The sequence below is a fragment of the Macaca mulatta genome, chromosome 7 (genome assembly GCF_049350105.2).
Source record: "Macaca mulatta isolate MMU2019108-1 chromosome 7, T2T-MMU8v2.0, whole genome shotgun sequence".
NCBI lineage: Eukaryota > Metazoa > Chordata > Mammalia > Primates > Cercopithecidae > Macaca > Macaca mulatta.
The window spans coordinates 133,593,648-133,618,058 of record NC_133412.1 but is presented as its reverse complement, the minus strand read 5'-3'; the positions used below and the strand labels follow the sequence as shown (position 1 = coordinate 133,618,058).

The window sequence follows — 24,411 nt, the reverse complement described above, 5'->3', positions numbered from 1 at the left end:
TATGGTTGTATAGATGTGAAAACTCTTTCTGCCCACATTTTATAAGGATTCATGTGATTGCTGGTTTTTTTTTTTTTTTTTTTTTTTTGAGACAGGGTCTCACTCTGTTGCCCAGGATGGAGTGCAGTGGCGTAATCATAGCTCACTGCAACCTCAAACTCCTGGCTCAAGCCATTCTCACACCTCAACCTTCTTAGTAGCTAGGACTACAGATGCATGGCATCACATCTGGCTAATTAATACTTTTTTTGTGTGTGTAGAGACAGGGTCTCTCTATGTTGCCTAGGCTAGTCTCAGACTCCTGGCCTCAAGTGATCCTCCTTTATCTGGCCCTAGACAGTCTATTCTTATTACACACACTCACACTTACACACACACACATGCACCCATACATGCACACACGCATTCCTCTCCATTCTTCCCTCTGCTGTAGTTCATTTGTTGCTATTTGTGCTCTTTTCTCATATATCGTCCTCATCTGGAGTGCTAGGTTTTTTTCCTACTGGAAATATCTTTTTTTTGTTCATTTTCCTTCTTATAAAAGCAATACATGGTCATTGAAATAAAAATCCAAGCACTATGGTTGTATAGAGTAAAAAATGAGTTTCTTGTAGTGCTATTGTTAGAGATAACTACTATTAGTGCTAGGTGCATATCTTTATGGACATTTATCTCTATGCAGAAACACACATTTTTTCCCCTTTGATGGAAGTACTTCATATTATCCATAGCTTTTTCCTGATAACATTTTCTGAACATTTTTCTTGACCATAAATATGTTATCATTTTGAAGGTTGCATTGTGTTCTACAGCACAAATACCACAACTTATTTAACCAGTCCCTATTGATGTTTAAGTTCCATTTTTTCACCATTATAACAATGAAGCAATGAACATCTTTATGTATTGTCCAGTTTTTTCCTTCACATTATTGGATGTGAAATGGATGGGTCAAAAGGTATGCACATGAAAAAATTGATATATACTTCCAAATTGCCATCCAAAAAGACTTTTTACCAATTTTTACTTCTACTCACTCTGTATAAGAGTGTCATTCCCAGCCAGGCGTGGTGGCTGACACCTGTTATCCCAGCACTTTGGGAGGCTGAGGTGAGTGGATCACCTGAGGTCAGGAGTTTGAGACCAGCCTGACTGACATGGTAAAACCCCATCTCTACTAAAAATACAAAATTATCCAGGTGTCATGGCGCATGCCTGTAACCCAGCTACTTGGGTGGCTGAGGCAGGAGAATCACTTGAACCCAAGAGGCAGAGTTGTAGTGAGCCGAGATCATGCCATTGCACTCCAGCCTGGGCAACAAGACCAAAACTCCATCTCAAGAAAAAAAAATAAAAATAAAAAAAAGAGTGCTATTCCCTCCTCACACTCTGGTCATTAATCTTCTTATAAATCTCTGCCAACTTGATAGATGAAAAATGGTTTCTCATTTTTTAAAATGGGCATTTCTTTGATTATTAATGAGGTTATACATGTTCAAATATTTATGGGTCATTTATATTTATTCTTTAGAGAATTTTCCAATTATATTCCTTGTTTGGGATGTTTGTTCTTTCAAAATCATATGTAAGATCACTTCAAATGTTAAGGATATATATTTTTTCTTGTCGTGTATTGCAAATATTTCTTCACAGTTTTTCACTTGCCTTTTAACTTTATGGTATTGATTGCCCTACAGGCCATCACCTATAGTTTTTACATAGTTGAATCTATCAAATCCAGTTCTGCCTTGGGGGCCATACTTAATATTGCCAACCTTGCCAGTTATAAAAATAATCTGTATTTCCTTCTCCTACTATTCTTAGATTAAAAACATTTTAAAACTGCTTAATACTTCTGGATTTATTTTGTGGTCTCATGTAAATTTGAAATCTAACAGTGTTTTTTTCTTCTTCAAATCATTTTCTGATTCTACCACCATTATTTATTGATTGATCTATTCTTTTTCCACAGATTTGAAATGCCACCTGTATCACATACTAAATTTATATACATAGAAGTTCTTCTGGATCTTCTATTCTGTTTCATTGATACGTGTATTTACTCCGATTGTTTCATGACTGCAGTTGAAGTACATTTTAATATCTGGTAAGGCAAGTGATTCTTCAGTAATTTTTTTTTTGCAACTGCAACGCAACCTCTGGAGAGGCAGGAGAATCTTCAAGCGATTCTCCTGCCTCAGCCTCCCAAGTAGCTTGGATTGCAAGCGCCCGCCACCATGCCCGGCTAATTTTTTAAAAAATATTTTTAGTAGAGATGGGGTTTCACTATGTTGGCTAGGCTGGTTTCGACCTCCTACCTCCAGTGATTGGCCCGCCTTGGCCTCCCAAAGTACTAGGATTACAGGTGTGAGCCACTGTGTCCCGCCCAAAGAAAATTTTTTGACTTGCCGAACTGAAAGTCTAGAGGTAGCAGATTTTTCCTCATCTGTGACTGTTTTCCTTATAAGGACAGTTCTTAGACTTTATTCTCTCAGAAGTGCTTATGAATTGAATTGGGATAATAGCCATTATGACAAACTGTTGCTATAGCCTATTTGTTTTCAGTGCCAAGGGGTGTGTGTGTGTGTGTATGGGGAACTGGGCCTGTACTCATGGAGACTACAGTATAGCAGTATAGTGGATGAGATAGGTATTTATACAATAATTACACAAATAATAGAGAATTAAAACTGTGCTGATTGGTATGAAGGACAAGTGCATGAACTATGAGAGTTTATAACACACATTGCTGAGAGACTGTCTAAAGTTGAAGAATGAGTAGTAGGTTATTAAATAAAGAAGGATAGAACACTCCAGGCTGAGGAGCCAACAAGTACAATATCCCCGTGATGGAAAGAGCATGTTAAGAACTGAAAGAAGTTCATAAAGATGGATTGCAGAGGAAGGTAGAGTTAGTATAATATGAAGATGGAAAGATAGGTAGGGACAGGACCATAAAGGTCCCTGTAGGCCATGATAAGAATTTTGTCCTTGACTAGGACATGTGCTTTCCAGCTGAAGGGGGCTAACTTTCCCAAATCCAGTAACTTGTGCTGGAGGTCAAATAACTGCAGCTCCCCCCAGCACCCAGTGCTCGCATCATGTTGTTGCACAAGCAGGTGAAACCACAGCGCATCACCTTGGAGAAGGACCAGGGTGAGCAGTCATTGCAGAGTTGACTCGGAGTTTGCAGATGCAACCTGATCGCACCAGTGGCAGGGGAGCCAGGTGCTCCAATGACCCACCTCGGAAATGGTGATAAATTGAATGAGAATGAAGCAGCGGTAAAGCAGCTTCACTGGGAAGAGACTAACAACTGAGAGATGCTGTGCAAAGTTCTTTAGCCTCTCAGTTCTTGGAACATAAGAAAAATTGTACAAAAAAATCCACCTGTCTTCGTCATGTATGACAGCGAGAGGCCAGTGCCTCGAGAAGACTTCTATGGAGCTGTACTGAGCCACCAGCCACCCAGTCCAAGCAGTAAGAATGGTCACAGGGAGAATGGTGGCAGCTAAGGGGACATAAAGGAGAAGCTGGGTGCAGAGTCTGTCATGTACTTAGAGACAGACACTGCCTTGCCACCGGCACCCCAGAACATAAACTATTTACCCAAAGGGAAAGTGGCCAACACAAATGTGACTCTTCAGGCACTATGGGGCAACAAGGTATGATGAATCAGCTTCTGTGCCTGGCACCAACAGTATCCAGTGGGTCCTTGAGCAGATCCTGTTTCTGCAGCAGCTGCAGCAGATCCAGCTTATCCAGCAGATCTGAATTCAGGTGAACATGTGAGTCTCCTGTACTCATATGGGGGGAGGGGTGTGATACTCTATAGACCTTGGGCAGCCACATGTTCCAGCAGGTTTCTGCAGCTGTGGCTTTTCTCAGCCAGAACACTGGAAGCCAAGGTCTGTCTCTGGATGTCTTGAAACAAGCCAAGCTACCTCATGCCAACATCCCTTTCACAACAAGCTCTTTGTCCCCAGGACTGATACCCTTCGTCATGAAGTGGGACACACGTGCTCCCGAATGTCATGTCTTGCCTCCTGAATACTTTGCTACCTCACATCCTGGACTCTGTGCTCTTCCAGAGTTCTTTCTATATTCTACACTGTAGTGCTAGACTTATCCAAGAAAGGGAAAAAGGAAGCCATGGAACACCACAAGGTGGATGTCAAAGCCAAGGACAAAACCATTGTCTACAAGTACAAGGTTAATTATCATAGCAAGTTTTAAGGGACTGATAGCTCCTTGTAGATCCAACTCTGCTCCCACGCTGGAGAGAGACCTTTCATGTTCTCTGTCTGTGGTCATGGCTTCACCACCAAGGATAACCCAACATGTGCTTTCACAGATATTTCCAGGTAAAGGCAAACCTTCAGCTGTTTCAAGTTCCAGGACAAAATGGGAGCAGGCAGTGGCATTCCCACGCACTATCTGTACCTTTCCCCATAGATGAATTGAGTCTCTCTTTAGGCAGCAAACTTGTTTTTGTAGCAGGGATGCCCTCCATAGGTGTACCTCAAAATCTCCCTTCGGGTACTGAGCTCAAGGACCTCATCAGTGACCTGTTTGCTTGATGACCTGCCACTCAGATCTTCTTCAGAATGTAAGGGTGGACTCACACAACCTGGGGTGGGACCAAACTATAATTCCCCAAGGACTGGTGGCCTCCAAGGGAGTGGAACCCATGAGCCAGGGTGAGAGACCCAGAAATTGCAGCAACTGATGGAGAACATTGACAAGTCCACCACCAACCCCAATGAATGTCTTATTTACCACTGAATCTTAAGCTGCTATAAATCCCTCAAAATGCATTACCATGACCACACTTGGGAGAGACTCTTCCAATGTAAGATCTATGGCCAAGCTTTTTCTACCAAAGATACAACTTGAAGATACATCTTGGGGTTCACCAGTCCAACACATCTATAAAGTTGTGCCTCATCAGTCAAAAGAAATTTACCAGTGTGGTCATGTTGTATCAACATATTAACATGCTGGAGAATCTTGGTGATTTTACTGGTCTTGAGCCAATGATGGCCAGTGAGAATGGCAATGTAAGTGCCATCTGTTATGATGATGTTGTAGAAAGCATTGATGTAGACAAAGTCAACTGCCAAGATGCTCCCAGCAGCTTCTTGAAGGTCCTTGCACCTCCCCCTAGAATCCACTTGGCATCACTTACTCTAACTACATGATGGCTTCCCAGATGTGGGTTCTGCCCATTTTAGCCTGCAGTGGTAGAGCAGCTAAAAAAATGGTCCAATGGAGAGCCAAAGTCCAGATGCCATGGAAACCATGGCCTTTCAGGCACTCTACCCAGCCAATAGCCAAGCAGAAACTATCACATCAGAGTCTCCCGATGCCAGGGCAAAGCTGAGAGCTCTGACAATAGCTGCACTGAGATGGAAGGTCGGAGCAGTCTCCCATTAATATTTATAGAAGCACATCCAACCTATGTCAGAATTGAAGTTTCTAACATATTTATGAGACCCTTGGCCATGTTCTTGGGTTGACAACTTTTTAGCAGCTCAATCATGCAGACAGGCCAGGCAACACAGCTGCACATGATGTGGGAAGAATTTCTTGTCTGCTAGTGCCTTCAGATTAATGAGCTCACACTGGAGAGAGACCTTTTGTGTGCAACATATATAGACAAGCTTTCGCCACCAAAGGCAACTTAAAAGTACACTATATGATGCACAAGGTAAACAATAACTAGACATGCCATGGAAAGAAGCTGGCTATCAAGAACACCATGGATGTTGATTTTTTTCACTGTGGATGTTAAATATGAATGGAAAGAGTCTCAGAAATGTTTCCCAAGGAAATTCTGGCCCATTTGATGAATGTGGACCCTGTCGTGTGGAACTAGTACATCAGCACGCTCAATGGTGGCCTTGCCATGAAGAACAATGAGATCTCTGTGGTCTACAGCGCCAGTGTTGACACCCTTCCAGCATCCCTCTTTTCATTGTGAATGATGTACTATCTCTAAGATGGATAGCTCCCAATCAGGTATCAGTGCTAATGTGGAAAAACCAGGAGCTACTAACAGTGTTCCTAAACACCAGTTTCCCTCATTTCTTGGAAGAAAACAAGACTGTGGTCAACTAAACCAAATGGGAACCTGTATAGAAGGAGGAATGCAGCTGGTGAAATCTCTAGAATCTGTGCTTTCTTTTTTTCCTTTTCTTAAGAAACTCATCTCCATTTCCTGTTTTCCTTTTTCTTACTGATATGCAAATGATGTTTCCAGTTGTGTCTGCAACCTCAGGCAGTCCTACAATCACAATTGTTGCTATGCTGCTTTACAAAAAATAAAAACAAAAAATGAAAAATAAAAAAATTTGTAACAACACAAATACAGACTAGAATTTTTTTTTAATTTTGAAAGAAGTGGGCCTTGAAAGTAGCTTTGTCACTTGTGACAAAGTACACATAGAAACTTCGTACCCCTAGAGTGACTGTTTCCAAAGTCTGTCACCTATTCCAAGGTAGAACAGTTGGAGCTTATTGAACCAAGTGGAAAACATAACTGCTTAGCCTAACTGGGGGAAGGGGTACTGTATACTTACAAGGTAACTGTATTTGGGTAAGTGGACAAGATCTGTCATATATTTAGGGACCTGTTTTATATGCCATCTAACCATGTACCTATCTTTTGTTTTGTTTTGTTTGTTTTGTTTTGAGTGTACCTTAAAAAAACTCCAAAATACTGAGGTTGTAGAATTACAAAGTTTCTTCAACCCTAGAACCTTAACTAGGATACCCTCATATGGGCTTACTTTAGTCCTTAGGGAGTCAATGTGTGTGTTGCTTCTTATTTAAGTACAGTTTATTCGAAGCCCCAAGTGTGCCAATGCCCTTCCCATACTTCCCAGATGTCTTCATCTTCCTGAACGCTAGAAGAGGTGGGCACCTGAGTGGGGAATATTAGGTGATGTAATTCAATTTGCCAATGCCTACTCTATTGAAAATCTGGATTTTTATTCTAGAGTTGACACTCATGGAAAGGCATGTTTTCTATCACAGGTTCACGTACTAATTTAAAAAAAAATTCATTAGTGAGACTGACGCCATGTAATTATGAAGATTTTTTTCCTAAGTATTTCATGGAGACTGCGAAGTTAGAACAGGCAAGTCCTGGCTGTGAAAGCTTTAATTTATCTACTTCATTTATTTTTTATTTTTATTTTTGTGATAGGGTCTTGCTCTGTCACCCAGGCTGGAGTGCAGTGGCGCAGTCTTGGTTCACTGCAACTTCCGCCTCCCAGGTTCAAGCCATCCTCCTTCCTCAGCTTTTTGAGTAGCTGGGACTATACGCACATACCACCACACCCAGCTAATTTATTATTATTATTTTTTTTTGTTAGAGACAAGGTTTTGCCATGTTGCCCAGGCTGGTCTTGAACTCAAGCGATCCGCTTGTGTTGGCCTCCCAAAGTGTGGGGATTACAGGCATGAGACACTGCGCTGGGCCCATAATTCATTTTCTAAAATTATTTTTGTAGCCATAGTCTCTATTTTCTTACTTTATGACTGATGAAGGATTCCCAGGCCCTGTCTTAAACCTAAGAATTGATGTATTGGTGGGAACAGCTGGATATTCAAGATATTTTTATTCTCTAAAGATTCACTTTTGTACATGTGTTAATATTGAGCAAATGATGAAACAATGCTCTAATGGTTAACAAGGAAGGAGAGAAAAAGACCATAACTTTAGGGTGGAGAAGTCTTTTCTCTTCCTGTGGCAGGTCTTTATTGAAGGCCAGAATGCTACTCCAAGTTTTGTCTCTTAGTTATTGCACCTGACTTAGGATCAAAAAAAAAAAATTAAGTTTTGCCAAGTTGTGCCTTTCCTTCTGGAATTTTAAGAGAACACAATAATAGTACCCGTTCACACTGTGAAGTGGGTATTGTTGCAGAAAACACCCAAGTGGCTTTCTCACTGTTGAGCTAGTAGTGCCTTATGAATACATGATCTGTAGAGAAACACCTGTAGTTGTACCTGCTGATGTTGTCTGTTGAAAAATAAGCTTTGAATTTTTCCAATAAAAAAGTATTTTGTCCTTATTCTTAGAATGATAGGAAGTCATTGATATGCTTTAACTTAGGGGTGTGTGTGTGTGTGTGTGAGAGAGAGAGAGAGAGAGAGAAAGAGAGAGAGAATATTTACATTTAAGAATTGTTCTGTCACAGGATGGATAGAGAATGGGCAAGAGGGCTAGAGTGGATATGTGGCAAAACCAGTTTGGAAGCTAGTACAATAATCCAGGTGAGAGAATGGACTTAGATGGTGGCAGTTGAAATAGAGAAAAATGGATGGAAGATATTTAAGAGGAAATATCTTTATCTTTGGAAGATATTTAAGAGGAAAAATTGGTAGGATTTATGATGGATTTGATATGGGGGATGATAGGAGAGGAAGGTTGTCAAGGTGTAGGTTTCTGGTACGCACAAATAGATTCTGGTCTCATTAATGAAAAGGATGAAGGAGGTCAGCATTAGTGGGGGAAATACATGAGCTGTGTTTCAGCTTGTGCTATGGTTTGAATGTTTGTGTCCCTCCACAATTCATGTTGAAACTTAATCCCTAATGCAATAGTATTAAGAGGCATGATGAGGGCTTAGTATTAGTGCCTATAAAAGGGCTTGAGGGAATGACTTTGTCCTCTTCACCATGTTGGGACATAGCATTTGTCCTTTCTGGAGGACAGCAACAAGACACCATTTTGGAAGCAAAGAGTGCACCCTTACCAGAGACTGAATCTGCCAGTGCCTCAGTGTTGGACTTACTGACCTCAAAAACTGTGAGCAATAAATTTCTATTATTTATGAATTACCTAGTTAGTGGTGTTTTGTTATAGTGCAGGATGGACTAAGATAGCTTATCATGTCGGCAATTAGATACGTGGGTCTGGAACTCAGAGGATAGGTGTCTTGAACAGTTGCTATTCTTTTTGACCACCCAGCATTTATATCCAGTTCTTATGTTTGGACAATATTTTACTCTAACAGTCTGGGAGGAAGAAGTGATTTATGTGTCATAGGATTCTTTAATGAAATATATCTACCCAAGATTTTGAATTGGAATGAGTGACACCAACAAGTGTGCCCTAGAAAGAATCCTATCTGTTAACAGGTGACAGTTAAAGTAAGATAGTGTTTGTAGGGCAGTTGTGGTAGTGCTCATGATAGTGGTGTGAGCTGCAGCCCTCAGTGCTTGGTTGTAGTGATGGTGTCTTGACTACCAAATCTATGGTATGAGTTTGGTTATTGCTTCATGCTGTATAGCACATGAGTCTGGTTCTCTAGCTGTTCTGGGGAGTATTGTATTACACAGCATCATTTAAAAATTTTTTTACTTTATTATTATTTTTTAGAGGCAGGATCTTATTCTGCTGCCTAAGCTGGAGTGCAGTGGTGTGATCATAGCTCATCACAGCCTTGAATTCCTGGGCTCAAGTGATCTTCCCACCCCAGCCTCCCAAGTAGCTAGGACTTGTTGTGCACCTATTTATTTATTTATTTATTTATTTATTTATTTATACAGATGGTGTTTCTCTGTGTTTCCCAGGCTGGTCTTGAACTCCTGGGCTCAAGCAGTCCTTGTGCCGTGACCTCCCAAAGTCCTGGGATTACAAGCATTAGCCACCATGCCTGATGGCAGTATTCTTCACACAAATTTTACCTTTGCTTAAATCAGCCAGAATTAATTTCTGTTGTTTGTAATTACTGATTTGGATTGACACTAGAGGCCTGGGCTAGAGATACACATTGTGAGTCACCTGTATAGTGGTTGCATTAGAAACCATGCACATGGAGCACAGATGAAAAAAGGCCTAGGACTGAGCCTGAGATTTACAACATTTAATGGCTGAGTGGAAGGAGAGGAGGCTGAAAGAGAAGATAGAGAAAATTATGAGAGATGGGAGAAAAATCATGTAGCTACTGCAGTGTTTTAAGAAGGAAAAGTGATAAATACCATTGAACGCTGCAGAGGTCAGGTCAGGTAAGGACTGAAACATGTTCATTGGATTTAGTGTCATGAGGTCACCGTCATCATAGAACAAATTTTATGGCATAATGGCATTGGAAGGCAGATTGGAGTAAGAAAAGAGTTAGGAGGGAGACTGTGCGTTTAGACAACTGTTTAGAAAGCAGGTTGGCTGCGAGAGAAATATGAATTGATTCATAAAACCTTTAATGTTAGGGAAGATTCTCTCTCTTTCATTTTTCTGGTATAGAGTTGACCATGTTTAAAGCTGATGACAGGGACCCAATTAAATGGAAGAGATTGAATACACATGAGAAAATATTTGATATTTTAACACTTCTGAGGAGGCAAGAGGAGATGGTACTCAAGTACAGGTGGAGGAATTGGCTTTAGATACGAGGAGAGATAGCTCCACTATTGTAACAGAACAGAAGGAGGATAGAATAATGAAGATTTAAGTAGGATCATATGTTTGATAGCTGGAATTTGAAGAAGTTTTCATTCCGATGTCTTCTATATTTTCTATATACTATGTGCTGGGCGTTATATTAGGGGCTTTATAGAAATTATTTTATTTAATTTTCATAACTATCCTATGATGTTGGAGTTATTACAGTTTCCACTTTATGTGTGAGGAAATGAAAGCTTGGGTTAGAAACTTGCCCAGAGTTTTGACTTAGAGTTTTGACTTAGAGTTGACTGGATGCATACAAAGAAAATATCAAAGAAAAAATCAGCAAGACTTTGTGAATGACTATTTACGGGAGATGACTTTGGATTTAGATCAGGTTAAATAAAAATTGATAGAAAGTGTATAAAGATAAATATTTGGATAACTCCCTGATAATAGAGTAGGACTGGAAGTATAAGCACAGGTGTGATAATTGAAGCTATTATGGATGCATGACCCCCAAAAAGAGAAGGGTAGAGTTAAGGAAAAAAATCTTGGTAAGAGTCCATGGTGATGGTGAGGGGAAAGAAGAAGATGAAATCTGAGGGGCAGATAGGAGAGGTGGGAGAACTAGAAGAGAGTAGTGTCTTGGAAGTCAGGACTGCAGAGAGTTTTAATGGAACCAAATATGGAAGAGAGTTAGAAAAAAAAGAAGGGAGGAGGATAAGACTGAGAAAAGACCGTAAGATTTGGAATTAAAATGTTGTCTTGATTACCTGAGAAAGTAGTTAAATGTGATGGAGATAGTAGTTGAATTGAAAAGGTCAATTAGGAAATGAGTGGAGAGGAATTGTAGGTAGGAGACACATGCTTCCTATTAGACAAATTAAGCAATAAAAGGAAGAAAAGGAATACGGTGCAATTAATGAGCAGTGGGTTTAAGTAATGGATTTCTTCAGATTCTTGATTATGGATCAAGAGGCAAAGGTGTCAATAGTAGATAAGGAAAATTTTATCTTATGGGAGTACTTTCCCAGAAAATGATTTGTTAAGATAAATGTTTATCGGAGTCAAAGTTCTATAATTTTTCAAATGGAGCACTATAATTCATTGGAGTGAGAGGGAATAGGGAGAGGGGGAAATAAAATTTATTTAAAACTCTCCAGTAGATGGAGCATCTTCATTGCTTTTCCAGAAGAAAATTTTGGAATGGAATAAGATAGATGGCAGTGGTGTTGGTAGAACTTAGGTATACTTTTATGAGGGTAATTAGGATATGTATAGATGTGAATTTAAATGCAAATAAATTGATTTTCAGATCTCAGTAAGGTGGTGTTTCTAGATTTCTACAAATTTTCATAAGAAAGTCTAGTGTTAAATTGAAGTGGACTAACTTTTTACCTACTAAATTTTCTTGACAGTCATAGCAATGTAGTGCCAGCAAGACAAAATAGCTTTGCACTTTGTATTTGCTTTCTTATGTTTTCCTAAAAAGAAGTAGTTAATAAATATAAACAAATGTAATAAGAGTAAATTTGGGTTAATATCTAAATAAGGAACTCAACTAAGCAAGAAAACAAACAATCTGATTAAAAATGGGCAAAGGACCTGAATAGACATTGCTCAAAAGAAGATGTGCAAATGGCCAACAGATGTATAAAGAAATGCTCAACATCAATAATCACAGGGAAATGCAAATCAAAATCACAATAGGATACCTCACACCTGTTAGAATGACTATGATAAAAAAAAGGCAACAAGTGTTGACAAGGTTATGGAAAAAAGGAAAAGTTGTATACTCTTGGCAGGAATGCAAACTGGTACCGCCATTATGGAAACAGTGTAGAGGCTTCTCAAAATTTTAAAATAGAACTATCATAAGATCCAGCAATCCCACTTTTGAATATATATCCAAAGGATATAAAATTGCTTTGTGGAACAGATGTCTGTGCTCTCATGTTCACTGCAACATTATTCACAATAGCCAATATATGTACTCAACCTATCCATTCATTTGTCAATGAATGGATAAACACACACACACACACACACACACACACACACACACACACAGAATTTTATTCAGCTTTAACAGAGAAGGAAATCCTGTCATTTGTGACCACGTGGGTGGTGGTTGAACCTGTGGGACATTATGCTAAGTGAAGTAAGTCAGGCACAGAAAGACAAATACTGTATGACTTCACTTGTATGTGGAATCTGAAAAAGCTGAGCCCATAGAAGCAGAGAGTAGAATAGTGGTTGCCAGTGGCTGGGGGAGGGAGGAGGTGGGAATGAGGAAATATGGTGGTCAAAGGGTACAAAGTTTCAGTTAAGCAGACTGAATAAGTTCTGGAGATCTAATGTACAGCATGGTGACTATAGTTAATAATACTGTATTGTGTTCTTGAAATTTGCTAAGAGAGTAGATCTTAAAGGTTCTCACCACACACACCCAAAAATGATTATATGAGGTGATGGATGTGTTATACGAATTAACTTGATCATGGTAATCATTTCACAATGTATGCATATGTCCAAATATCATGTACTTGGTAAATACAATTTTTATTTGTCAATTATGCCTCAGTAAACCTGGATAAACGAAGTGAAAAGATTTTTCACACACAAAAGAATAAATCTGCTAAATTCTTACATTATCAAAACGTATGTTAGTTTTGATGCATATTAATACCAACTAGTGAGCCATATGACAGCACAGTATAATAAAACTGGTTATGCATATCTGATCTGAGGCAATTAAGCAAGAAAAACTTCTGAAACCTTTTTCACTTAAATATTCTGTGAAACAGCTTAGGTTTTGGTGACTTGAGACAATTATTGAGATCATTTAGGATTAAAAACATTTCTACCAGAAATATACAATGGATTGAGGCACTTTGGAGGACTGAACTGCTTAAATGATTTCGTTTACACTCTTTATTTCACGTTGGATAGGCAGACAAAACCTAAGAGCATAAATTACCTAAAGACAGCATTTTGGACAGAAAATGTGCTTTATTTGAAACTGAGCAAATGAGTCAGTCTCAAAACATCAATTCAACTAATATGTATTTGAATTGTGCTTGCTTTTTAAGATGTTTTGAAAAATGCTGAATTCAGAATTGAATTTTGATTATTGAATCGAGTACTTTTTACTGTCTTGTTAAAGTTAATATCAATTTTATTGCTGTACTCCAAAATATTTTAAAAAACTTGTTACAAGAGGAATAAATAGGCTTTAAAAAACACTAGTCTTCAAGAAAACAGGAGAGTCCCTGACAGGTCCCTACTTCTTTGAGGGTCCCCTGACTTCAGCACCCACTTCTGGGGTTTTACGGGGCTTGCTCCGCGCTTCCACCCGCGAAGAAGGAAAGGTTGCAGCCACTCAGGTCTCGTCCAAAGCGCGATCTCGCTGCTCTTCAGCGCGATCTGCGGATCCCGCGGCGTGCTCCGCGGGGTCTCTTAGGGCTGGCACCAGGGGCGTGGGGGCGGGGCTGAGCGAGGCGAGACCAAGGCTCCCGCCGTTTGGAGTCAGGATCAGCTGTGGCGTCCCCGGGCCCGGGAATCCTGAGTGGAGTTTGGGACCCCCAGGGAAGGAGGGTGTGGGCGTTCGGGTCCAGAGGGGCTGTTTAGGTGCGTGGGGAAGGGAGCTGTGTGTGTCGGTTTTTCCCTGGGCCGGCGACTCTGAGAGGGAGCATGTGAGTGGGTGGGAGGAGGCTGGCTGGCCCTGCCCCTCAGAATAACCAGTGTCGCCTTTTCTCAGGGGTTGGTGCGGCCCGAGGCTGTGGGCGCGGCTGGGGATGGGTGGGGGGATGCGGTATTGCGGCCTCGGGCGAGGGGAAGCCAGGACAGGAGGCTGTGAGGGTGGGAGTTGGCCGGCGAGCTCCCACCGCGAAGCGCGCGGGCTGTGGCCCCTGGGCTCTGAGGGGAACGGTAGACACGAACCCCGCCTCAGGCGTATGCTGTAATGCGAATTGGCAGTCCTATGAAAAACTCCACTTTTTTATTCTCCTTGGTAAATTCACAAGTGCGAAATCACACTGTTTCTCTAGATTTACCCGGCTGTTGGGGAAGGGCTTTCGTTAGAATTTTGCTACACGTGGTTGTACACACGCCACCAAGGGACATATTCAGAACGTTTATTTTAAAGGGCATATCCTGTGGAGAAATCTGGGTGTCCGTGAACCCTGGAAGATCCGGACGCTTGTTGCAGTCCCACGCATAAGCGGTTATGCGGGTGCCTGCCACCCCATCCCCGAAGCTTCAAGTCGTGCGCCGACTCAACAACGATTTCTGAAGCGCTCGTTGGGCTTGGCCCAGCAAGGGACTGGGAAAGTCGCCATGGGCTCAGGGGGCCTCTCTCCTTCCAGTTCTGGCTCCGCCCACATGTTCCTGTGAAGAATGCTATATTGAAAAGGTCGTTACCAAATATATCCTGTTTTGCATATGACTTAAAATCTTTCCTTATAATTTTTTTTTTCCATTTAACATAGTATCCAAGATGAATGACAGCCTGTTTGTCAGTTTGGACAGACTTTTGCTAGAATTTGGTAGGTATAAAGTGAAAAAATAGGTAGCTTTTTGTATGAGGCTTTGGCATTTTAACAATGAATTGAAGTCACAAGAGAGTTGTTTATTTTAGTCTTCCAGTATGAGCAAGACATAAGTACTAAAGAAGAGATGATTCAAAGAATTAATAGTAAGTAGCTTTGCATGATCAAGATATTTTAGTCTTTTAATTCCTTATGGCACATAATATACAATTGCCCTGTTTAGGGCAACTTATTGTTGGCGTTATAACTTTTGTGTCAGTTCTCTCTAGCGACAAATAAACTGTTTACCCTAGACAAAATAGATGTGACTTAACTATAGTTGTTTGATAATAAACTTCTATATTCAGCATTTAATTATTTTGTGAAGAATTTTGTCTTAAGTAGAAATGACCCCTTAGGTGCAGTTGAAAAGATGTTATTTTTCTCTAATAACAAGTTATTTCAAATAGTTGAGTGAAATTTTTTTATCTTTATAGAAACCACCAGAAATCAGGGATCAAAATTGATAGATGCCACATTTTCAGGAATAATAATTCTGAAAAATAATGTTATCAGAGAAATAGCAAGGCAAGTCACACAAATACTGTATAGTATTTTAAGATCGGACAAAACAACCATAAAAAATAGAGTTCTAAATTTCTTAATCGTTCTGAAAAGGTTGAGTTTAGTTATCTTTTCTGCAATCAAAAAAATACAGCATATTAAGAATTTATTTTAATCTTTTCAAGAAATTATGTCCATTTTATCTTATTTAATCACTAGTAACAAAGATAAGTGAGTTTAATAATTAATTGACATAGAGTTGATGAATAGAAATTTCACATTTTTCAGAAACAGAAGGCTTGTGTTAGTATCATTAATGAGTAAATGTTTGCACGAATTCATAGCATCTTAAGATACGATTGACCTTAGATATCACTGAATCTAGCCCTCTTATGTTAAAGATGAAGTACAAGGGACATTTATTTCTCAATCCCAACTGAAATCCTTCTTAGCTTCTGGCTATAGGATCAGGCCTGGCCCTGGTTCTCTGCATTTTAGTATACGGTTCCACCCATCTCAAGCCTCATTTCCTCTCCATTCTCTGGCTCTCTTCCTTTTAGGTAAGCTGCCATACCCATTTTTTCCCCTATTTGTTTATTTTGAATTTATGATTTCTGCGTTAAGAAAATATTTCCTCTTTCTAGAATGCTGTGAAGATATTAAGGAAAACAAAGTAACTATTTGTAGGATACATGAAACTATAAATACAACAGATGAGGAAATTGATCATTACTGTAAACATAGTGAGGAGATTAAAGACAACTGTAGAAAGTGAGTATTTGAAAGAATCAATTTTCATTACATTGTTTTATTCAGGGTTTTTGAGCTTATAGTTGAAGATACTTGCTTCAAAGTAGTATTCTATATTAGCTAATGAATCAAGTTTTAATGTGCCTTGTTATGCCACTATGTAAAGGGATTATAGGAGGATCAAAAGAGAAATAGAACTAAACAGCTATAAGATCTCACTAATTCAGATCCAGTTAATCTAACTATAGACTTTTGAATAAGCTCAGTATATAAAATTCCTATTAGATAAATTTGAAACGATTTCCATTTTTGAATTTTCAAGATGTTATTTTTGTGTGAGGGAATACAGCCTAAAGTTTTTCAAAATAAACATATTTGTTAAGAATTCTTTCAACATGGCTTCAGGTTCTGGATTCTACTAGTTAACTCTAGTAGAAGACAAACATTTTGAAACAAAGGCATAAAAAGAACAAAGACTTATTACAAATACAAATTTTCTGTACTTTTATATGGATATTGTAATAAGTACTGTACTTTAGGATCATATTTGTTTTGAAATATTTTGTTATTCAAAATTTTAATAAGCCTTTTTGGGTTTTCCCCCATTACTTTTTTCCCACTGGTTTTAAGAAATTATAAAAGTAATATATACCTGGTACAAAGATTCAAGCAATATACATATATATGGTGTGAATAGCTTTTCCCTGCTTGCAGTTCCCATCCCCTACTCTATCATCCTCTGCGTAGGTAATCACTCACATTCTTTTAGACCTTGAATAGTTAACATCATTATTACACACCCCACATACACACACACACACACCTGTTTATATAGGTATCTTTCCTTTTTACAAAAATGGAATCACTTCATTCTGCAACTTGCTTTTTAACATTTAACAATATGTAATGCAATTCGTACTATGCATGTAATTGTATGTATATTTCATTCTTTTTAACAGCTCCATGGTATTTATGGTATTGATGTAGCCTGTTATTTAGCCATTCCCCTATTAATGGAAATTTAGGTTATTTCCAGTCATGTACAGATATACTTCTACATATAGAGATCTGATGCTATGGAATGGGCTCCTAGAAGGGAAATTGCTAAAGAGTATGCACGTTTAAACATTGGGTGGATAATACCAAACTGCTCTCCAAAAAGTTTATACCAATTTATGCTCCCACCAACAATGTATGAGAACAAAATTTTATGCAGTGACACATTGATTGACTTATTATAAAGATTGTTACTTTTATAAATAGAAAATGAATTATTAAAAAACAATGTAGGAGAGTTCCTATTTCCTCATACTCTTGCCAACATTGGAATTGTCAGTGTTTAAATATTTTGGTAATCTGATCAGCCAAAACTTACATGTTGACCATTTTCTTTTATTTTTATTTGGGTTTTATTGTAGTAGATTTTACCAGCGGTTTTCCTCAATTAGCTGCATTGGGTTGTGGAAAAGTACTAATAGTTTCCCCATAGAATCTACCGTGTCCTAGATATGTCGTACTTTGTAAAAGCTTAATTTCTGCTGGGTCTGAGGAGGGTCGGTAGGATCTGTTGATTTTAATATGTCTAAATTAATGAATACCTCCAGTGCATGATTTCAGCATACTGGTTATGAGATTTAAATGTGAAATATGAATCTGTGAAAGTACTAGAAAAATAAAAGTGCTATATAATCTTTGAGAGAGGAAGGTCTTTCTAAATATGTCACCAAAATCAGAAACCACATAGGAAATGATGGATAAATATGACTGCACACAAATTAAAGAGAAAAATACCCTATAATGATGTGAAAGACAAAAGGATAAGCTAGGAAAAGTGTCAAATAAGGATTGTTTAAAAACATAAAATACTTGTAGAAATAATAAGAAAAAGCAAAAGTACTATTAGAAAAATGAGCAAAGAAGGTAAACGGGTAAATACCAAAATGAAAAAAATACACAAGTCTAACACGTGCAGAAATGCTCAATCTTACTAATAGAAATAATCTAAATTAAAGCAATAATTAAATGCTATTATTTTTGCCTCTGAGTTTTGCTGAGATTAAAAAAAAAAACACCTGGCACTGGCAAGAAATAAGAATACCAACTCTCATACACCGTAGGAGTGTACGGTAGTATAAATCTTTTAGATGACATGCTGGTATATATTTTTAAAAGCTTTAAAACTAAGCATGATTTTTTAAAAAATAGAGATGGAGTTTCACTGTGTTGCCCAGGCTGGTCTTGAACTCCTGGACTCGAGTGATCCTCCCACTTTGGCCCCCGAAAGTGCTGGGATTATACATGTCAGCCACCGCCTCTGGCCCAAACATAATTTTTGATTAAGTGATTCAATTTCTGAGAATTTTTCATAAGGAACTAGAGATCCTCTCAAAGATGTAATGTACAACCAAATGTTTATGTCAGTCTTTTTTTCCATACACAGAACATTTTTAAAATTTATTTTTAATTGAAAATTATGCATGTTTAGGAGGTACAATGTGATGTTATACATTGTCGAAAGAATCAAGCTAATTAAGATATTCATCACCTTACCAACTTATTTTTTTTTGTGATGAGAATGTTAAAAAGCTATTTTTCTAGCACTTTTGAAATATATATTATTTAACTGTAGTCACTATACAGTGCAGTAGATCACTAATTTTTTTTCCTCCACTCCAACTTAAACTTTGTGTTCTTTGATCAACATTTTCCCTTTCCCCATTTTTTCTTTACCTCAGCCCCACCTCTGGTAACCACCTTTCTACTCTCTGTTTATATGAGATTGACTTTTTTAGATTCTACATATAAGTGAGATCATACAGTATTTGCCATTACCTGCCTGGCTTATTTCACTTAGCATAACATCCTATAGTTCCATGTATGTTGTCTTGAATGACGGAATTTCCTACTTTTTTTCAGGCTGTATGGTATTTTATTGTGTATCTATGCCACACTTTCATTATCCATCATCTCTTGTGGGACACTTAGGTTGCTTCCATATCTTGATATTATGAATAATGCTAAAATGAATATGGGAGGGCAGATATCTCTTTGATGTACTGATTTCATTCCCTTTGAACAAATACTCAAAAGTGGGATGGCTGGATCATATGGTAATTCTACTTTTAGTTTTTTGAGGACCTGCCATACTATTTTCTGAAGTAGCTGTACTAATTTACACTTCCACCAACAGTGTCCAAGAGTTTCCTTTTCTCCACATCCTCCCCAAAACTTGTTGTTATTCACCTTTTTTATGTTTTGAGATAGAGTTTCACTCTTGTCACCCAGGCAGGAGTGCAATGGCACAATCTTGGCTCAGTGCGACCTCTACCCTCCACCTCCCGGGTTCAAGCGATTCTCCTGTCTCAGCCTCCTGAGTAGCTGGGATTACAGGCATGCACAACCATGCCCAGCTACTTTTTGTATTGTTAGTAGAGACAGGGTTTCACATGTTGGCCAGGCTGGTCTTGAACTCCTGACCTCAGGTGATGCGCCTGCCTCACCCTCCCAAAGTAATGGGATTACAAGTGTGGGCCACCACACCCAGCCTTATTCATCTTTTTGATAACAGCCATTCTAACAGGTGTGAGGTAATTTCTTATTTTTGGTTTTAATTTGAATTCCCCGGATGATTAGAGGTATTGAGCATTTTTTCATATGTCTGTTGGCCATTTGTATCTCTTCTTTGAGAAATGTCTATTCAGATCCTTTGCCCTTTAAAATATCAGGTTATTTATTTATTTTTTCCATTGAGTTGAGTTCTATTTCAGTCTTTTTGTAATGATAGGAAAATATTAGGAGCAACTCTAATGTTCAGCATTAGGGAACTGGTTAAATGAGTTTTGGTGTATCCATGTGAATGAACGCTAGGCAGCCAATAAAATTGTGATATAGGCGTATATTTGTTGACATGGGAAGATGTTAATAGTAAAGGAAGTCTTTTAAAAAGCAAGGTCTCCAACTTGCTTTTTAAAATTACAAATTGGTCAAAGCAGGTTAAATAACAATATTCATAATATTAAGCCAATTTAGTAATTGTATATTTATATATAATTACAAAAAGTCTAGAAGGATGTACATCAAAAGGCCTATAGTGAATACCTTCTCAATGAACATGTAGTTTTATGGAATTTTAAAATAATTCCGATTTTTATTTTAGATTCGGGGGCATATGTGCAAGTTTATGAGATAGGTATATTGTGTGATGCTGAGGTTTGGGGTATGACTGATCCCATCACCCAGGTAGTAAGCATAGTACTCAATAGTTTTTCACCTCTCCCCCCATACTAGTTTCCAGTGTCTAGTGTTTCTATCTTTACAACCATGAGTATTTATGATATTTTAAAATATTGGGAATATATGTATGTATAATTTTTGACCTTCTAATTTCATTTTGGAGAATATTTTCTCAGGAAATGATCAGAAATTCGGACAAATATTTAGGTACAAGTTCTGTTACTAAGTGATAAAAAGAGGGTAAGATCTCAATGATGTTAAAATGTATCATTATAGTAACATGTAGAAACAATTTATTAAAGCAATAATAGTAGTCATTATTCAATATTGAGAATATGATTAATAGTTATTGTCTTACATATACTTTTCTGTGCTTCCAAATTGGGCATGTATACTTTTTGAATCTGAAAAAAATGTTAGAAAAAAGGGAAATATTTGAACAATACTTAGACTGGAAGCCACCATGGTATATATTCATTTTAGATTTTTGTATTGGTAATATTCTTTCAAGTTACATAATAAAAATGTATAAGGGAATATTTGTTATATTCGTATTGTCTGATTTTGTAATTCGTTTGCTCTGGTTTATCTTTTTTTGTTACTCAGGATGATGTGACACCTGTTTTCTAAGTGTTAAAGGAGCAAAAAGCCTCTCTTTAGCCCTTATTCTAGTTCTTTGAATGATTACTCCAAAAGAATTTTTTTGGCCAAAATCTTAGAAATGTGATGAGAGAGAAAGGCTGATATTGGAGTGTTATAAAGTGTATAATAGAAATGCCATAGCAATACACAATCCAGCCATGTCACATTTGCTCTTTCCATAGTAATGGTTCAAAAACAAGTTTAATATAAAAATTCATGAATATTGATATTTGAGTATAATAGTCCACAAATGGAGGTAGTGGGAGTGATATGAGATGGAAATACTTTTCTTGATGTAAGCTTGTTTTCTCCAGGAAGAGAAAGATTCATTTCTCTTCAAATGATTATGTTCATTTTTTAATTATCTCTGTCAATTTGTTTATCATTCCATGTTGCTAATTACAAATATAATTTTTTCTATAGCTGGAAGCCAACATGTGATGTTTTTCGTAAACATGAAGATTATATGCAGGATCAACTTACTATTTATCAAGAAACTACTGAAAAAGACAAGTATAATACATATATTAAGTTTATCAATTCTATAAGTTTGTATTACTAGGACATGGTGTGTAAGAATGTCAATTGAAAAATGTAGACATTTTGTACTATGAAGGAGTTTTTGATTTTAAGTAAATGTAGTATTTTGGACTCCTTGGGTGCAGTGGAAGGTTCTACCTACTTGTTGTAAAGCTCTCTCTGACCCTAGATATATTTAGATATGGCCTTAGATATAAACTCTTTCTCAGTAGCAATTATTATAGCAGAGTCCATCAATTAATGGTCTTTATGAGTGAACTGTTTAGGCAAACATCTGGGGGAATAGTTAACTGTAGAATTAGCTTATTACAAATTTGGGATATTGATTTTTGAAGGATATTTTATATCAAACTTGTATATCTTAGACTGCTGATTTAATGGAGTGGTTATATTCTAATAGAGAAACACCAATAATTGTATGAATTTATTATATGTATAATCACATTGTCTTGGGGATTAAATGTAATTAGTGAATGTAATGAAACAAGGCAAGAGACTTTGAACACATTATATAGCATTAAAATTTCACTTAAAATAAAACATTGAAATGTTTTTTTTTTTAGTATAATTGGATGAGAGCAGTATGTATTTTTATACTGTAACTAAAAACATATGTGCAAAATCTAGAATGCAATACTCTATATATTCAAAGACAAGTCTTAAGAAAAGACAGGGACTAAAGTTATAGATATGGACTTCATTTTGAAATTATGGAAATACATGAGATTGCCCATGGAAATATGTGGAGCAAAAAGAGGAGAAAGCTGGAGTACACCATCATCTAGAGGGTAGACAGAGGGTGGGATCACTGAAGGAGAATTGTGTTGTCATTTATACATCCTGCTTCATTTAAAAAAGGATTTTAGATGATTTGACTAAATAATCATCTTCAAAGGATAGTGTTTAAAGAAACTAGATTAAAAATCAAGGCTACAGAGAAGTAAGGAAAATATAGGAAATTGAAGGTTTTGATGAAGTTAGAAATTCATGCTATGTATCCCACACATTTGTTAGATACAGGCAGGAATTAAGCTTTCAAATTCCTAGTAGTCAAGGCATTGTGGAAATATAATCAGTTTGGGATTCATAATATTCATTAAAAAAAACAGGTCAATTGCTTAGGGTAAGTAGAGGCTTCTCCTGAGGCTTGAGAGAAATTTCTCCCCTGGGTCCTTTAAAGGGGAAATTGTGCAATGTATTTCAGTGACCGCCCCCAGCCCCAAACACAATATATATAACTGCTTCTTATAACATTTATCAATGTAAGTCATGACTATAAAACATTAATTCTTAAAAATGATTCTGTAAGAGGCTAAAGCAAACCAGTTAAAATATATACTTCTCTCACGGTGTTTGTTATAGAGGACTTCTGTGAGCTAACTGAAGGTATTAAAGTGAAAACAGTTGTCTGTTTCTTTCTTAAACCAGCCACGTAGCTTAATTGAATTGATGATTCAGTACCAGGCATTTATAAATGGAAAATAACTCATTTGTTGGTTTCGTGGATAATGGAGGAAGTAGAGGCACCAGTTGCTTGTTTCTCCTAATCTCCCATCCCTGTTCAAGTCGTTCATGAAAAATAGTATTGCTGGCACAGATGAGATAATAATGGCTCTTCTTTAACTATGACATAGCTATGCTAGGCTCTGCCGGAGTTTCTATATGGAGTATGTTAGAAGAGTGAGCATGAATATACAGTATGAATAGGGTGGATGTGGTATGTTCATCTCACCTGGAACTGGTGACCCAGGCTGAATTTTCTTATAGGTATTTCTTCCCTGTACCATTTTCCCCAAGCTATTAAATAGTAAGTGGGTCTTAATTAGCAAGTATGCATTTAGAGGAATAGGAGCTTGTTTAGGGCTCAACTGCTTTTTCTTGCTAAAGGGGACAGTTTAGTAATATTAAGAAATTAAAACTTTCTTAAGATTCAGACCTGCTCACCAGCACAGGGCTGTTATCCTTACTTTTCTTCTCATGTGTGCAGTTTTTGAAGACTTGTTCTTCCCTAATCTGCTAAGGTGAGATAATCAGAGTATCTTTTAAGAAACTCCCCCATAGAGTATACTTTGATCCAAGAAATGACAAAATCTTGAGGAATGTAAGAACCATATATTTTCAAAAATTTTTCTATGATTTTTTTTTGAAACTAAGTATTTGATAAGAATTGGGCAAAAAGAAGATTTAAGAATATATTTTCTATAAAGAACTGGATTTAACATTTTCAATGTTGTTGATTAGAGTTGGCAAACTTTTTTGGTAAAGGACCAGATAGTAAGTATTAATATTTTAACCTTAGTGGGCCAACATCTGTCATGACTACTCAACTCTACTATTATGGCACCAGAGAATTTCAGATAATATGTAAATAAATGAGCTATAATCTAATAAAACTTTATTTATGGACACTGAAGTTTAAATCTCATATAATTTTAATGTGTCATGGAATAAATTTTTGATTTTTTTCAATCATTGAAACATGTAAAAATCATTCATAGTTCATAGGCTGTACAAAAATAGGTGGCAGATTAGATTTGGCTCATAGGCCATTGTAATTTTGATTCATGTAGAATCGAGCACAGGTCAAATAAGAAAAAAAGGTTAATGTCCTTTTGCAAGAATTAACTGTCTCATTTAAGATTTGTGCCTAAGTAGATGAGCGGCCACTACTACTGGAGCTGGACCAGAGGAGTTCTTCTAAACCGTGATAAAATTTTCTTCATAAAATAGTTATGGGGTATACATGATGGTGAACC

General features: G+C 37.5%; 1 protein-coding gene across 1 annotated transcript in view; it reads left to right on the top strand.

Moving 5' to 3' along the window:
• Positions 1-5,268: 5,268 nt before the first annotated feature.
• C7H14orf39 (chromosome 7 C14orf39 homolog) overlaps positions 5,269-24,411 on the top strand; it is a 59,820-nt gene continuing 40,677 nt past the window's right edge. Inside the window, exons 1-5 of the mRNA XM_077938818.1 lie at positions 5,269-5,415; positions 6,003-6,135; positions 13,647-14,027; positions 16,135-16,261; positions 21,539-21,628. Coding sequence (XP_077794944.1) covers positions 5,269-5,415; positions 6,003-6,135; positions 13,647-14,027; positions 16,135-16,261; positions 21,539-21,628 — 878 coding nt within the window. The remainder of the gene's footprint in view (positions 5,416-6,002; positions 6,136-13,646; positions 14,028-16,134; positions 16,262-21,538; positions 21,629-24,411) is intronic.